Below are 16,240 nucleotides of genomic sequence, written 5' to 3'. Positions count from 1 at the left end.
AAGACCCTGATGCCTGCAGGCAGATATCTGTGAGCAAGGGGAAGGGGTGCCAGAGAATCCGGGGAATTCCTGAGGGCATGGGAAGAGCACTCAGGGATGCTGGAAAGACATGCAGAGAACCTGGAACAGGAATTTTGGGACTGGTCCCCAGCACTGCCAGGAAACCCCAAAGCTTCAGTCCTAAAAGAAACTTTGATTTTGGTCCCCATGAGGAGCTCAGGGCCCTGAGCCCCAGCTTGGGGGAGTGCAGTGCCCCTGCCCTTTAAGGGCATCTCCAAATCCACGTGTCAGGAGCTAAATCCACCCTGGATCTGACCTCATGGACCTCAGGGGTCACTGACCTGCAGAACTGCTCTGGGTTATGTGAGATGGGTGAGGAATTCCTGGGGGGCTGCATCCAGGAGTTACAGACAACATCCCCAGGTCCAAATGGAAACCAGCAACTCACAACTTATAATAGAAATAAAAAATAGAAATAAAAATAATAAACATTTAAATCTAAACACAAAATACCATCTCAAATACTTGTTCCATACAACAAAAGAGCAACACCCTAAATACTTCCATAAACAATACCTACCTGCTCCCACCAACACCATGTTAAAACCAACAAAACATTCAACCTCCTGCTACACCACCACTCTAATCACTCCTGTTATTACACCTTCCAGTTCTAATAATATACAACAAAAACAACTACCAATTCCTTGAACAAAAAAAAAAATTACCTCAAAACCTAACAAAAAGTCTTTACAAAACACACAAAAAAATTAATCTAATTTCCTCATACTCCAAAAATCATCTCAAATAATAATATTACAAAAAATTCTTCAAAAAACACAAACAGCAAATTCTACCAACTAAACAAAAATTTATTTTTTTTTTAGTTATGCTGAGAGAGGAGCTGGGACAGTGTCTGGCCTTGCAGGGACTCCAACCTGACTGCAAAATGCCCTGAACAAGCCCTAATTTTGGACTGGCCTGCCCTGACTTATGGACTGGTCCATACTGGGACCTGCAGTGTTTAATGTGACATCAGACTGTGGGGACACCTTATCTGGGGCTTCCCACGTTGGAAGGGGCTGATAAGAGAAGTGCAGAGAGACTTTTTATCAGGGCCTGCCATGACAGGAGGAGGAGGAGGAGGAAGGGTTTAAACTGGAAGAAGGTTTAGACAGGACAGAGGAAATGCACAATGAGGGTGGTGGGGTAATTAATGCTGAGAGTAATGAATTAATGCTCTGCTTGGAAGGGAGATTTGAGCAGCCCTTGGCACTGGTGGGGCTTAGAGGGAAGGTGGAGAGAGACTTTGAACCAGAGCCTGTGGTGACAGGACAAGGGTGGGGGATTTAAACTGAAATGGGAGCACTGGGAAGGGGTGGCAGAGGATTTGTTGGGCCAGAAGCTCACACAGGGAAGCCACAGGAACAAACTCTGCTCCTGGTGACAGCCAGGCCCCAAAGCTGCCCCTGAGGGGCTCTGCAGTGCCCTGGCACCCCCAGCCCAGCCCCAGAACTGTCACTGAGCTGTCCCACACAGGCAGGGCTGAGCCCAGCAGCACAGACCTGCAGGAAACACCTCTGCTTTTCCTTCCTGCAGGTAATTCTGCCCCTGGGGAATCAAATCCACACTCCTCAGTCCCGTGGGCATCTCCTCCTGGGAAATTTGTTTAACACAAAATAACCAGCACACTCAGGTGGGTCAGGGCCTGCCAAGTTCCCCCTTTGCTCAGCACAGAGGGAGGGAGAAGATTGAAAGCACTTTTCTATCCCCAAACTCTCAGTCCCTAAAAGATCAGAGAAGGGGAAGAGGTGACACCCCCATGGCTGTGCTGCACCCTACCCTGGGAATGGGGCACCAGCCTGGGCTGTGGCAGTGCTGGGGGGCAGCAGGGAATGCTCCTGGTTCCCTGGGCCTGCTGGGGTGAGGGGAGTGAGGAACAGGGGTTGGGGGTGAGCGCCAGCCCTGGCTGGGCAGCACATCCCAAACCAGCTCCTGTCAGTGCCAGTGTGTGCTACAGGGCAAGCAGGCCCTGGTGTGAGGTGTGAACAGCAGCCAAACGTTCCAGCTGTGCTACAGAAAGTTTGGGAGGTGGGGAGTTCCCTCCAGGCTCTGATAAACACAGGGGGGAACCAGGGAAGGTACAAACACTCCCCAGAGCACCCTAAACAACAAGGATGTTCTTATCCCAGTTTCCTACTCAGGCACAGGGGTGCACAAAGCTCCCAGCCATGCTCCACTTGTGGAACAGCCTGAGCTCCAGGAGATGTTACATGGAGTTCATTAACTTGGGGTTGCTGTGTTTTGGGGCTCAGAGGTAAAGCTTTTGTTTTCCTGCTTTACCTGTGAGCCCCAAAACAGAGCAACCCCAAGTGATTCTTCATGTGATTCTTTCTGTGATTCTTTCTGGGAAATGAAGACAGAATATTCATTTCTCCCCACGAGGGAATCTCTGGGAGATTCTGAGCAGGAAGGGCAGTGCCAGCCTGGCCCCATCCCTGGTGCCAAGGGGTTTGCAGGGCACAGTGTGGATGCTCACAAAGGGAAGTCACAGAGGTGCAGCAGGAGCAATCCCTGCCCTGTGCCCTGGTGACAGCCAGGCCTGACAGTGCCCAGAACCCCCAGACTGCCCTGAGAACACAGCCAGGACTCTGCTCCCACCCCAAACCCCTCTGTGGGGCTGCAGTGTCTGCACCCACCCAGGGCTGCAGCAGGGCCTCGGAGCCTCCATAGAATCGCAGCGATCCGGCTGCCACCTGGTGTCCGAGCACAGCTCTGCACGGGCAGCCTCGGTGAACAGAGAATTCAGCCTGGTTCAGGTGTAAATATCCTCCCATCAGGGGTATTGCCAGGGGTGGGGCAGCCCCCGCTGCTCTGGGCACCCTGTGCCAGGGCCTGCCCACCTGCCAGGGGACAATTCCTGCCCAATATCCCATCCAGCCCTGCCCTCTGGCAGTGGGAGACCATTCCCTGTGTCCTGGCACTCCAGGCCCTGCTGTTGCAGTTTGGTACTTGGACAAACCCTCTCTGACACTCTTGGTTATGACATTACCTTCCCACACGACATTTCCTTTCCCTGCTCAGTTCTCCCTCCTCAGTGAAGAACCCTGATCCACCAGATCCCTCCTCACGCAGGAGCTGTGGCAGACCTTTGATCACCCTTCTGCACCCCCAGTCTAATCCTATCACAAATTATTTGTGAGCTGTGTCAGACCTTTGATCACCCTTCTCCATCCCCAGTCTAATCCTATCACCATTTGTTTCTGAGGGATTTCTCTGGACACCAACACCCTGACTTATTGCCTGCTTCATGTTCTAGTGACCAGAACTACAGAACAGTCCCCAAAAGGGCCTTGGGACAGTGAGAGTGCAAAGTGCAGAGGCTGTTACAGACACAGCAACTCACAGAAATTATGGCATTTAAAATAACTGCAGGAAAAATCTCCTGAATTGGCTTCCTGCAAAGCTTTTGCTGGACTCAGAGGCATAACAGGAGTGTCCAGCCTCTGGAAAGGGAGTTCAGGGTGCTCCCCTCATGTGCAGTGATGCCAAAAACTCACTAACATTTACTCTGAGGAGCAGAATTCCCTCCATTCCTTCAGACAATGGAAGACACTGCCCTGCCAGGGACGTGCTCGACCCTTGGGAGAACAGGAGCCACAAAGGTGTGGGGATGAAAGAGACAAACAACAGGTCAGGTAAGAAAAATACTGCCTCTTCTTTAATGTTCAAAGACATCAGTAAACAAACAGAACCGTACAGACAGAGGCTGAACCCCCCACCTCCCCCAACAGCACGTTCCAAACCACCACAGGGACCAGCTGAGCACTCAGGACAAGGAGCAGCAAAATCTGGGATGGGAGGGGTGGCCAAGGGAATTCTCTGCTGGGTGAAGGCAGGAACAGAGCACTTGCAGGAAGCAGCTTCCCTCACCCAGCAGCAGAGCAACATCTGCTGGGTACAGCCCAGAACTGCTTCTCTCAGAGCAAACAGCCCAGATCTCTTGCTGACACACAGCAGGGCCATGTGTGAACTTGGGGAACACAGCTGGAAGCTACATTAGAGGTGCAGGACACACTAAGTACTGACCTGAGCAGCCAAACCTCTGTTCCACAGGGATTTAAGCCTCCCAAGGAATAAACACAACAGGGAGGTTGTGTCCAGCTCAGCAAAGTGCTGCAGAACTCGTTTGTGAATGCAGATCTGGGTGTGGGGGGGAAGGAATGACCTTATGCTCTGCACACATCCTTCCATCCCACTCCACTGAGCTGCTCCAAGGACATCCCTACCCCACAACTGGTCTTATCCAATAATTCCTGGAGCTGTGGAGCATCAGCTGCTTAGCAGGGACACCAGGAGCAGCTCTCAGTGCAGGCTGCAGAGGACAGCAGGGTGGTACCTGAGGGCAGGTCAGGGACAGCAGGGTGGATCCTAAGTGCTGCAGAGAGGCAGAGATGGTAGGCACAGCTGCTCCAGCTCCCAGCTGGCTGGCAGGAGCCTGCATGGGAGCCATGGAGGTGGCTCAGGCTCTGGGGCAGTCCCACAGCTGCCAGCCAGGACTCAGCAGGGCTCCGTGCCCACTGCGGTGACAGCCGGAACCGAGACGTGGTGACAAGTAAGGAGCACACGTCACCTCTGTGCCTCTCCAGGTGGCAGGAGCCTGCAGTGGGCTGGCTCTGCTGCCACCACACGCAGTCTAAGATGGAGAGAGGGCTAAAGTGGCTCCTGCAGGGCCCAGTTTTGTGCTCCAAGCAGCAGTGTCCAAGGCGGGAGGCCCCGCAGCCCAGAGCCCTCAGATCTCCACGTCGCTCTCCTTGTCATTGTCGTGGTCACCATCGTAGAACTCATTGGGAGCCTCAGGCCTGGGGGAACAGAAATCCCTGTCAGGGAGGGGGACAGAGACCTGGAACCCCTGGGGCCTGAGGGAGTGTCATAGCAGGAGACCACAGAAGCTCCTTGAGTGAAAACAAGAAGACTCAGAAGTGACTTCCCCACTCATGGGCTTTAAGGTCTCTCCAACCCCAAATTCTGGGATTCTGTTGTAGGAGGACAGAATATAAGTAAATAAAGGTAGTACAGAAAGTAATCTTACCCCCCTAAAGAGTTGCAGCTGGGTTAATTATTAAAGATTAGGAGCAGGCCTGATTTTAACAGGCCACAGCTGCAGCCAATAAGAAGAGTGTTATAAAAGAGTGGGTTTGTTGGGTGAGGGAAACTGGAGTCAGCTAGCTGCTGCAAGAAGAAGGATCAGTGCCTAGAGGAGTGGCTATGAGAAACATCAGGGAGGTATGAAACTAGCAACATGGAACCTTTGCAATATAATAGAACTCTTGCAATATAATGACAACATTCTATGACTTATTCTAGGACTCAGAGGGATTCCTCTGTACCCCTCCCAGGGGCAGAAAGGGAAGCCCATTGCCCCAGAAGAGGCTCTGGTACCTGTTGTAGTTTTCCTCAGAGCCCCTCTCCTCAGGATCAGGCTCATCCGTGCGGTCGTAGCTGAGCAGGTCCGAGGGCACGTCGTGGATCTGCACGCTGGGAGCGTGGTTCAGCATCTTCAGGTTCTCAAATATGGTCTGCCTGATCTGATCCAGGTACTACAGGGACACAACACACAGGGATTACCACAGGGCCACGTGTCACAGCTCTGTCACCTGCCTGCATCACCTCTGTGCTGGCCAATAACAACACATTTGTGCAAAAAGTCACTTATCAGAGCAGAGTGAATTAAATTATTGCCACCCAAGCAGGAAACACGGACAAAACCCAGCTGTTGTTTCTCTTTTTTTTTTTTTGCCCTGGGCTCTAGCTGGTTTCACAGGACAGAGCATCAACCACAGGGTTTTGGAAATTGCAAGGTGATATTGCAGCATGGCTGCAAGCACTCACCTGCCTGGAGTTCTGATTCTCAATCCTTGTGCTGACATCAGGGTGAAGGGTGAAGTCTGGAGCGAAGTACTCAAAGTACTCTGGGATGGAAGAGGCAGAGTTAGAGCACGGAGGGCCAGAAGCTGTGCAGAGAGCAGAGCTCACCCTCCCACCTGCCTGGGGAAGAGCAGAGCTTAAAAAGCACAGTGGTATTCAACCCTGAGTGCAAGGGATTAGACAGAACATCAGGAAATGGTGCAAACTGAATCACCCTGGATACACATGGCTGTGTCTGCCCAGCAAAGTGGGTGGTGGGAGATCACAGAATGGTTTGGGTTGGAAGGGACCTTAAGTCTCATCTCATTCCAACCCCCTTCCACTAGAGCAAACCCCATCCAACCTGGCCTTGGACACTTCCAGGCATGGCTAAGGCCATCTCCAAGGTCAGGAAGTGCTGACACTTTGGCCCTGGTCAATGCAGAACAGAACATCCCAAGAATTCCAGCTGAGCTCATGAGGAGAAAAAGCAACTCCAGCTTACCACTGTAGGGGAGCTCATCACTAATTGGTTCATCCACAAGCAAGGAGGTTTCATAAGTCCTGAAAAGATGGGAAAAGAGGAGCTGAGTTCATTGAAAGGGACATGGGAAATGCAGGGATAAATCCCACAGAAGTGCCCTGAGGGGCAGAGAGCAGAGGGGACTCACCAGCAGCGAGCCACGTTCCGGACTGTGTAACCTCCTCCTCCCAGCACCAGCAAGGGGATGTTGAAGCTCTTCACATACTCCACACACTCCCTACAAACCCCAAACATGAAAATGCCAGAGCTGGAAACTGCAGCACAGGTTCTTGTGTCAGAAATGTCCCCCTGAACTCCCAACAGCACCATGGCTGCTGTGACACACCTGGAGCTTCCACCCAGCAATCCCCAGCAGAGGGGCTGGGTTGGGAAGGACCTTAAGGCCCATCTCATTCAGCCCTGCCATGGCAGGGACACCTGCCACTGTCCCAGGCTGCTCCAGCCCCAATGTCCAGCCTGGCCTTGGGCACTGCCAGGGATCCAGGGGCAGCCACAGCTGCTCTGGGCACCCTGTGCCAGGGCCTGCCCACCCTCACAGGGAACAATTCCTCATTCCCAATATCCCATCCATCCCTGCCCTCTGGCAGTGGGAGCCATTCCCTGTGTCCTGTCCATCCATCCCTTGTCCCCAGTCCCTCTGCAGCTCTCCTGGAGCCCCTTCAGGCCCTGGAAGGGACTCTGAGGTCTCCCTGGAGCCTTCTCCTCTCCAGGTGAGCACCCCCAGCTCTCCCAGCCTGGCTCAAGTCCTCAGGACCATCTCCATGGCCTCCTCCTCCTTCACCACCCCAGTGATCACCTCCTACAAAGCCTCATTCTCAGAACACCTCTAGTCACACAAATGTTAAAAAAACCCCAAAAACTACCGGCAGGTCAAAGCCAAAGCTCCAACCTCACAGCAGAGACTCCTTAGAGCCCTTCAGGTGGTTTTTCTGAGCCCAGCCCTGCTGTACTTACCCATGGCCTCTTATACTGAGGTTAAAACATCCCAGCCGGTCACAACCCAGAGAATCAGCACCACACTGGGAAAAAGAAAAACAGAAACCAATTTGGCATTGCTCTCCAGATCCACACCAGGGGACAGAAGGTAACACAGACACAGCCCTCTGCAGGCATGAATGTCTGCACAGAGGTTTGCTCCCTTACCTGCAAGACTATGCAAGTAGGCTGATAGTAATCTACCACCTGGTTAATGACTGGCTGGAAGAGGTGCTTGTAACCTTTGGAGAGAGAGGTGGATTTGTCATGGCTCTGGAGCAGAAGGACCAGGAAACCCCTGGGGCCAAGGGGAAAGGGGAGGGAACACCTACTTTGGTCATCGATGCCATCTCGGAGGGGCACGTTGAGACAATAGTACCGGCCACTCTCTGCACCAACCTCATACATGTCACCTGCAAAACAGGACAGGCACAACTGCCCTGAGGCTTCAGAGCTGTGCAAAGCCAGGTCTCAGCTGGGCTGAGTCTTTCCACTTAATCAGGACCCCTTTCTTACAACTAACTACAGCTCTGTTCCTCTCTAATCACTTTCTCCCACCATTTCCCCACGCAGCTCGAATTTTGTGATTTCCTCTTTTCTACTCCAGCAGAGCTTCCAAGGGATTCTGAGGCAGGTTCCCACTAGAAATTCAAAACTTACCTGTGCCAGGAAAGAAATAGTTGCCATATTTGTGAAATGACACAGTCATGACACGATCTGTCAGGTAGAAAGCCTCCTGCACACCATCCCCATGATGGATATCGATGTCGATGTACAGCACCCGGGGGTGATACCTGTGGGATACACCAAAGCTGGGATTCCAAACACCTGAACACACTCAAACACCTTCCTTTGATGTGCTTGGAAATTGGTATTTAAAACATTTTCTTCTGAGGTGGTTGGAAATGGATATTAGAACAGAAAGGTTTTAAATAGGGCCAGAAATATCTTGGAAAATAACTTGTTTAAGCAGCTGGGTGTTCACGAGTTGCAGATTCTTGTTTCCAATGTGCTCACAGTTAATCTTTAAGAGCTCCAGTGATTTTAATCATATCAGGAAATGAAAGGCAAGCTGGCATGGAGGAGGTGGGAAATGGAGCACTTTGTCCCAGCTGGTGAGCACCAAAAATTCCAGGCTGGGCTAAATTTACTGGGGAAGCAGCCAGAGCCACAGAGAGAGAAGCAAACTCAAAATGCAGTCACCTCTGCAGAAATGGCTCCTGGAAATAGGCACATAAATAACACCCCATGAGGGGTAACTGGGCTGTACCTGAGGCCTCTGGTGGATGGGATTGGAAATGGGAGTGCAGGGATAGCCAGGGAAATCCTGGGGTTCCAAACAGAGCAGGGAAGGGGGAACAAGGAATCCCATTACATCCCATAAATCTGACTTTGAGAGCAAGTAAACTTGCCAGCAGTCATGTAACTATTGTTTGATCAACTCCAAATCCTTTAAATTCCATGACAGCTTGTCTGAGGTTCAGTGACAAGGAGAGCACTTTGAAGTACCAAAAAAAAAAAATTAAAATAAATCAGATAAATTCAAGAAACTAAAGGTATTTCTGTAACCTTTCCTCTCATTCTGAATTTATTTTTTATTTCCTAAAGTGAAAAATAACCTGACTCTTTTCTATGGAGATCAAGTGTCCTTTGATCATCCATATGTAGCCCAAAACCTGTTCTTAAGATGCTCAAACAACTCCAGAAAGATTTGAGTCATTTTTGTGTCTCCAGTGAACCAAAACTTGCATTCACCTACAAAAGGCTCACTGTGGCAAAAAGGCTGAGACTCAGGAGCCCTGAAATGGGATTGAAGAACTCTTCTGTATCCCTCAAGCTCCCTGAGGGATAACAAAACATCTGATTCCAACAAAACTGGAGTCAGATGTTCCAGTGCTCAAACCCTTTCGTGTATCTTACAGGTAAGGCCATGACAAAAATGAAGTTTTTGGGTTTCCTGGATTCCAAGAAGGCAAATGAGGCAGGGAAAGAGAGAAAGCAGAGGGAAAGCACAAAGCAGCCAGCAGAGCTCAGCCCTGGGCCCTGTCCTTACTTGAGCAGTTCCAGGATGCCGATCACGATGTCGTTGACGTAACAGAAACCCGAAGCCTGGAAGAGAAAGAGCCCCAAGAGCTTTAGGATGAGATCAACAGAGCCCAGGCCCCAAAGACAAGAGGAATCCACAAATCTCATTACCTCAAACTTTTTGGCATGATGGAGACCCCCTGCCCAGTTTATGGCAATGTCACAGATCTAAGAGAGGAAAGAGAAGTGAGTTTAAAGTGACAATATGGTGACAACTGTACCCTCCTTCCCAGTGCCACCTGCCCATGCCAGGGGTCCACAGCACCCTCCTGGCTTTTCCTCCTCCTCCTCCAAAGCTCCAGCTGGGTTCCACAGCATCAGCACTCAGCCCCTTACCTTGTTGTTCAGCTGTGTTGCTCCCTGCAGGGAGGCCCCAGTGTAACGAGAGCAGAATTCAAAGAGGCCTGGAAACACTGGGCTGAAAAAGAAAGCACATTCCAACTCAGAATCCTCATTCCTCCCCTTTTCTGCAGAGAAAAATGAATCAAACTGGCCAGGGGTAACACCTGAGCAAGAATAAAGCTCAGTTCCCTGTGAAAGAGTTAATTTGGGATCAGGATCACTCTGACCCTGCCTGTAACACACTGAGCCCCAGCAGGAGAGTGAGCTGCCTGCAAACACAGAGCGGAACACAGGGAAATTGAGAATGATTCCCAAAGCTTCCAAACCAGCCTTGAGAAGGTCCACTGTTCCCAAAACCTGTCAGAGTCTCCTGCCCACAGCTGGGACATGATGAGACACTGCTTCAGGAGATGGAGGGACTGTCACAGCTCTGAATCTCAGAATGATTTGGGTTGGAAGAGAATTTAAGTTTGTCCTATTCTACCCTGTGCCATGGCAGGGACACCTCCCACTGTCCCAAGTCTCATTCAGCCTGGCTTTGGACACTGGGGAGGGATCCAGGGGCAGCCCCAGCTGCTCTGGGCACCCTGTGCCAGGGCCTGCCCACCCTGCCAGGGAACAATTCCCAATTCCCAATATCCCATCCATCCCTGCCCTCTGGCACTGGGAGCCATTCCCTGTCTCCTGTCTCTCCATGCCTTGTCCCCAGTCCCTCTCCAGCTCTCTTGTCAGCTCCTTCAGGTACTGTAAGGCCACAGTGAGGTCACCCTTTCCCTTCTTCAGGCTGAACACTCCCAGCTCTCCCAGCAGAGCTGCTCCATCCCTCTGCTCATCCTGGTGCCTCCTCTGGATTTGCTCCACCAGGCTGATGTTCTTTGTCCCTCAGAGTTGGATGCAGACTCAAACTCTTACCAAAGACAATTGCCACATTCCAGAAGAATTGGAAGCTCTTTCAGAACAAGCAGAGTCTGCAACCCAACAAGCCCAAATCTAGAGGCAGAAAGAAGCACTACAACACCCCCAGTGAAGGGAAAGGAACCAGGGAAGCTCCACACCCTTATCCACATATCTTAGGCTGGAAATGGGGGTGTGTAATCTATTGGCCACCTGTCAGAGCTGGGGCAGTTCTCTGCTGTCCATGGGGCAGTTTTCCTTTATCTCTCCAATAAAGGAAAAACCAAAAGCCAATCCTCCCTCCAGGAGATCTCTGCTGCCCATGGCCACTGATTGTCCCTGCAGGGCTGATCCAATCCCAGCATCCCATGGGGAGATGCTCCGCCCAGGGGAGGAGCCAAGCATTCCTGCCTGGATCCAATCTGAGCCTGGCACAGCACAGCAGCCTTTGCCCCCTGCACTGCCAGAGGAGCAGCTTTCTGCTGCCCTGCATGGCCAGAGGGAGCCCAGGCCCATCTGCAGCAGCCCTGGAGCTGCAGAGGAAAACTCCCCCCTTGTGCAGGATCCCTGCTGCAGCAGAGCCGCAGCTGGCACTGCAGGAGGGCTGAGCCCCCACGGGATGGGGCTGGGACACCCCCTGACACACAGGGGGCAGGGCATGGTCTGGCTCTGGCAGTGGGTTGTTTTCTCTTTGTACTATGGCATTTGTATTTTAATTTTCCTAGTAAAGAACTGTTATTCCTATTCCCATCTCTTTGCCTGAGAGCCCCTTCATTTCAAAATTACAACAATTCAGAGGGAGGGGGTTTACATTATATTTTCTGAAAAATCCTTCACCATGATTTCTTCTCCTGGGAAGCTGAGAAGCCTCAGAGAAAAATGAAAACAATAATTATCTGACTTGCTTCTCCTGTATTTTGCTGCATTGGAATGTGGTTTGGAGATTGTTTATCCAACATGTGAATAGTTTAACTTAATGACCAATCATGGTAAGGCTGTGTTGGGACTCTGTAAGCAGTCTCGAGTTCTTCATTCATATCTTGTTAAGCCTTCTGTAAGTATCCTTTCTCTATTCTTTAGTATACCATTCTTTTATATAATATAATGTCATAAAATAATGAATCAGCCTTCTAAGAACATGGAGTCAAATTCATAATTTCCTGTTGGGAAGGATGAAAGTTTGACAAGAAAGTCTCACAGATATGTGTGCTTGGCAGAAAGATTTTTAAATGTAGATGCTGAAGAAGGAATAGAGATGGAAGCAAGTTTTGATATAGAAGAAAAGAACTGCTGAGCCAGTCTTACTGGATAACCATAGAGGCAAAGGGTGTGTGAGTTAGAAGGGGTTTTTATGGCTTAGAGCAAGGATGAACCCACCCCAAACAAGATGATGTTTTTACCAAGCAGAAAAATAGCACAGGCAAACAGACATGCTGATGTTGCAAGTAGAAAAAATGTCTCAGAATTTTCCACTGCAAAAAATCTGAAAAACAACTTCTAGCTCAAACTGTAATGTACTGACTTTTAGTGATTGGAGAACAGTAACATGAATATGGTAATTACAGTAGTTATGATAGGCTATAGGTCAAAGTTAAGGTATAGATTGGTTCTGCTGTATTAAGATGCTCAGTAAAGAAAAGTATAAAATGCATTGTAACCCAAAGAAAAGTATATAATGCACTGTAACCAAAACCAAAGGGTCTCCAGGCCTGCCTGCAGCTGGAGCTGACAGCTGTAGGCACAGCTCTGTCACCCACAACCCTGGACTGCTGTAACTCTTGGATACAATAAACATCTCTCATTCAGGCTCTTCAAATTTTCCTGCCACAGAAGACCCTGAAAATACCACAGGAGGGGCTTTGCATTTCCACTCCAGGGGAGGCTCCTGCCTTCCTCAGCAGAACCTGGCTGTTCAAAGCCAGACAGGGCAGGAACAGCACACTGCAGCAGGGCCCTGGGCAGGGCAGGGCAGCCCCTGGGCACTCACCAGTCATCACCCACGTTGAAGGCGTTGAGGCTCTTGGTGAAGCCCTGCATGTTGTTGGGGCTCACCCTCTGCAGGAAGTCGATGTAATCCTCGGAGTGGAAGCGGCACATGTCATGCTGGGAGGCCTGGTAGGGCTTGAACACCTTCCAGAGATAAAAACAGCAGTTATTTCCCATCCAAACTCTGCTTCCTTGGGCTGGAAGGAAGCTCAAGCTAACTGAGGTACATAAAAAACGTGCTAACACTGGTAATTGTGTTCATTTCAATTCAGCTGCTCCATGGGACCTGCTCTCCTCTCATTTTCCCTTTCATAAACCCAAATCTTGCCTCTCCTGACTGCAGCTCCTGCCACAAAATTTCTTTCTACCCCACGGCACATTCTCCTGCTTGGGCAGCAAAATAAATCACACCTTTTCCTTCCCTGGGGGATCCTTCCTTCCCCACTCACCAGTTTAAAACCTTGATCTAGGGGTGCTTCTGATCCCTCTGTAAGATTTACTCACAGGTTCCAAATTATTTGGGGAAAGCTCCTAGTGAGATGGAAGAGGTCCATAAGTTTTGTTTCCTTTGGAAAGGAAAATGGGGGGAATGGCCAGGGAGGTGGATGGACTCAAATCCAGGACCTTGTGACAACACAGGTTTGGCACTTGGGGCACATCCCTCAGTAGAGGGGAAGTTAAAAATTAACCCCACTGAGAGAGGGAATTTAATTGATAAGAGATATTTTCTGTGATGCCTCTGATTTAAATTTCTCTTATTTAAAGCAACCACTTCACAGACAAAGTGGAACATGAACATAACAGAAGATGCACAAGCATTTTCCAAAGGGAAATTCCTCAGGACAACTGCAGCATGTTCCTGTTTTCTGTGCTGAGTATAAAACCTGGGCATTTTCAGAGCCACCATAAACCAGAACAAGCCCATCTCCTCCTCTCCTGGTGTTTTTCCATGTGGAATTTGGTGTTTCTCAGAGGCTGCTGCCTCTGACAACCCAAACAGCCCCAGCTGCTCCAAACCCCTGGTTTTGTTTCTCCTGACTTTGCCAGTCCCTGACTGTTTGGAGATGAAGATTTTCAGCTTCCTAGTGGCAGCTTGTGGAAAAAATAACCCCCAAAAAAAGAATTTCAAGACTAAAAATGTACAGGCAGCCCACTGCTTCCTTCAGACAGGGATTTGCCATTTACAAGTGTTAGGTCAGAACAGGATTTTTGTTTGTTCCTGCAAGGAAAAGCCCAACTCTGCGCAAGTTATTTGTGGAAATAATAATTAAAAAAAAACCAAAACAAAACCTCCGGGGAAGCTACTTGTGGAAATAAAAAAAAAGTCTCTGGGGAAGTTTCTTGTGGAAATAAAAGAAAAACAAAACAAAAACCTCTGGGGAAGTTACTTGTGGAAATAATAATAATAAAAATCCTCTGAGGAAGTTACTTGTGCAAGATACTTTTGGAAATAAAAAAAAAATAGTCTGGGGAAGTTTCTTCTGGAAATAAATAAAACCAAAAAGAAATTCTGGGGAAGTTACTTGTGGAAATCCACACAGTGACAGTAAAAATCTGTCAGAGAAACTTTGCAAAGGCTCTCCAGAGTTCCCCCAGGTGCTGCATTTCTACACAGTCACTGCCCGGGATGTAGTTTTATTAATTAAGGAAACTTTTCTTATATCTAAACATCAAAAATTCTTTTCACAGATTGTATCTCAACAGTTGCCTGACCTCAGCAGCTCCCTGGAATCCTCTACAGCTGCACCAACAGCACAGGACTGAGCTTTAAAATCATCACTGAGCACTGTCACCCAGCCACCCCTGGGGTCCCCCAAGCTCTACAGCCATCACTCAGCACTGTCACCCACCCATGGGGTCACCAAAGCTCTAAAACCATCACCAATCACTGTCCCCCATCTGTGGGCTCCCAAAACTCTAAAGCCATCACTGAACCTGTCACCCATCCCTGGGGTCCCCAAAGCTCCACAGCCATCACTGAGCACTGTCACCCCTCTGTGGGGCTCCCAAAGCTCTAAAGCCATCATTGAACCTGTGGGGTTCTACAGCCATCACTGTCACCCACCCGTGGGGTCCCCAAAGCTCTACAGCCAACACTGAACCTGTCACCCATCCCTGGGGTCCCCAAATCTCCAAAACCATCACCAATCACTGTCACCCATCTGTGGGCTCCCAAAGCTCTGCAGCCATCACTGAATCTGTCACCCACTCGTGGGGCTCCCAAAGCTCTGCAGCCATCACTGAATGTGTCACCCACCCTTGTGGTCCCAAAAGCTCCAAAACCATCACCAATCACTGTCACCCACCAAAGCTCTAAACCCATCACCAATCATTGTCCCCCACCCCTGGTACCCCAAAGCTCTAAAACCATCACCAATCACTGTCACCCCTCCCATAGGGTCCCCAAAGTTCTACAGCCATCACTGACCACTGTCACTCACCCTTGTGGTCCCCAAAGCTCTGCGGCCATCACTGAACATGTCACCCACCTGCAGGATCCCCAAAGCTCTACAGCCATCCCCAATCACTGTCACCCACCCCTGGTGTCCCCAAAGCAGCCCTGGGGGCTCAAGTTAGAGCCTGGCGGTCCCCCCCGCCCGGGCGGGCCCACGCGTGGCTTACGATCATTTTCTTGTAGAGGCCGTAGTGCAGCACCAGGCTGTGCGTGAGCGCCAGGCGGTGCGGCTTCATGGGGTGCCCCGCGCCTGGAACGGAACCGCGCGGGGATTAACGGGGCCGCCGGCAGGGACACAACGGCCGCTGCCGCCGCCCGCCGCGCTCCGCTGCAGGTCCGGCCTGAGGGGACGGGGGAACCGGGAGAGGGGAGCGCGAACGGGGACAGGGAGGGCAGGGCCAGGGCCGCGCCCCCGCCTCCAGCAGGCCCCGCACGGCCCCGGCCCCACAGCAGCGCCTCCGCCGCCCCGCCCCGGTGCTGCCCCGGCCCCGCTCGCACCGTAGTGGAAGTTGCCCACGTCTGGGTCGTAGAAATAGGCCACGGTCTTCGCCATGGCGGACAGGCCGCGCCGCGCGCCGCGCTCCCGCTTGCGTCATCAACCCGCGACACTCGCCCGGGCCGGGACCGGGCTGGGGCGGGGCCACGGTAAACACACACCCAGAAAGGGGCGTGGCTTGGGTGGGGGCGTGGCCACTGTGCGATCCCAGTGTCACCCCCGGCTGCTCCCAGTTACTCCCAGTAGATCCCAGTTACGCCCAGTGTCACCCCTGGCTACTCCCAGTTACTCCTGGTGTCACTCCTGGCTGCTCCCAGTTACTCCCACTGTAACCCCTGGCTACTCCCAGTTACTCCCAGTGTCACTCCCCAGGTGCTCCCAGTTACTCCCAGTAGATTCCAGTTACTCCCAGTGTCACCCCTGGCTACTCCCAGTTACTCCCAGTGTCACTCCTAGCTGCTCCCAGTTACTCCCAGTGCCACCCCCAGTTACTCCCAGTGTCACCCCTGGCTGCTCCCAGTTACTCTCAGTAGATCCCAGTTACGCCCAGTGTCAC

General features: G+C 51.1%; 1 protein-coding gene across 1 annotated transcript; it reads right to left on the bottom strand.

Annotated features, from left to right (window-relative positions):
- Positions 1 to 3,694: 3,694 nt before the first annotated feature.
- HDAC3 (histone deacetylase 3) lies at positions 3,695 to 15,800 on the bottom strand. Its single transcript, XM_063168478.1, has 15 exons — positions 15,687 to 15,800; positions 15,356 to 15,438; positions 12,735 to 12,877; positions 9,848 to 9,929; positions 9,623 to 9,679; positions 9,480 to 9,535; positions 8,087 to 8,220; positions 7,759 to 7,839; positions 7,595 to 7,668; positions 7,406 to 7,470; positions 6,579 to 6,668; positions 6,413 to 6,471; positions 5,893 to 5,972; positions 5,443 to 5,600; positions 3,695 to 4,862 (listed from the first exon to the last, which is right to left on the bottom strand). Exons 1-15 carry the CDS (start codon positions 15,739 to 15,741, stop codon positions 4,793 to 4,795), a joined length of 1,287 nt encoding a protein of 428 aa, XP_063024548.1. The 5' UTR covers positions 15,742 to 15,800; the 3' UTR covers positions 3,695 to 4,792.
- Positions 15,801 to 16,240: the final 440 nt, after the last annotated feature.

Source organism: Melospiza melodia, chromosome 14, assembly GCF_035770615.1.
Source record: "Melospiza melodia melodia isolate bMelMel2 chromosome 14, bMelMel2.pri, whole genome shotgun sequence".
Lineage (NCBI taxonomy): Eukaryota > Metazoa > Chordata > Aves > Passeriformes > Passerellidae > Melospiza > Melospiza melodia.
This window is presented reverse-complemented; position numbering and strand designations above follow the sequence as displayed.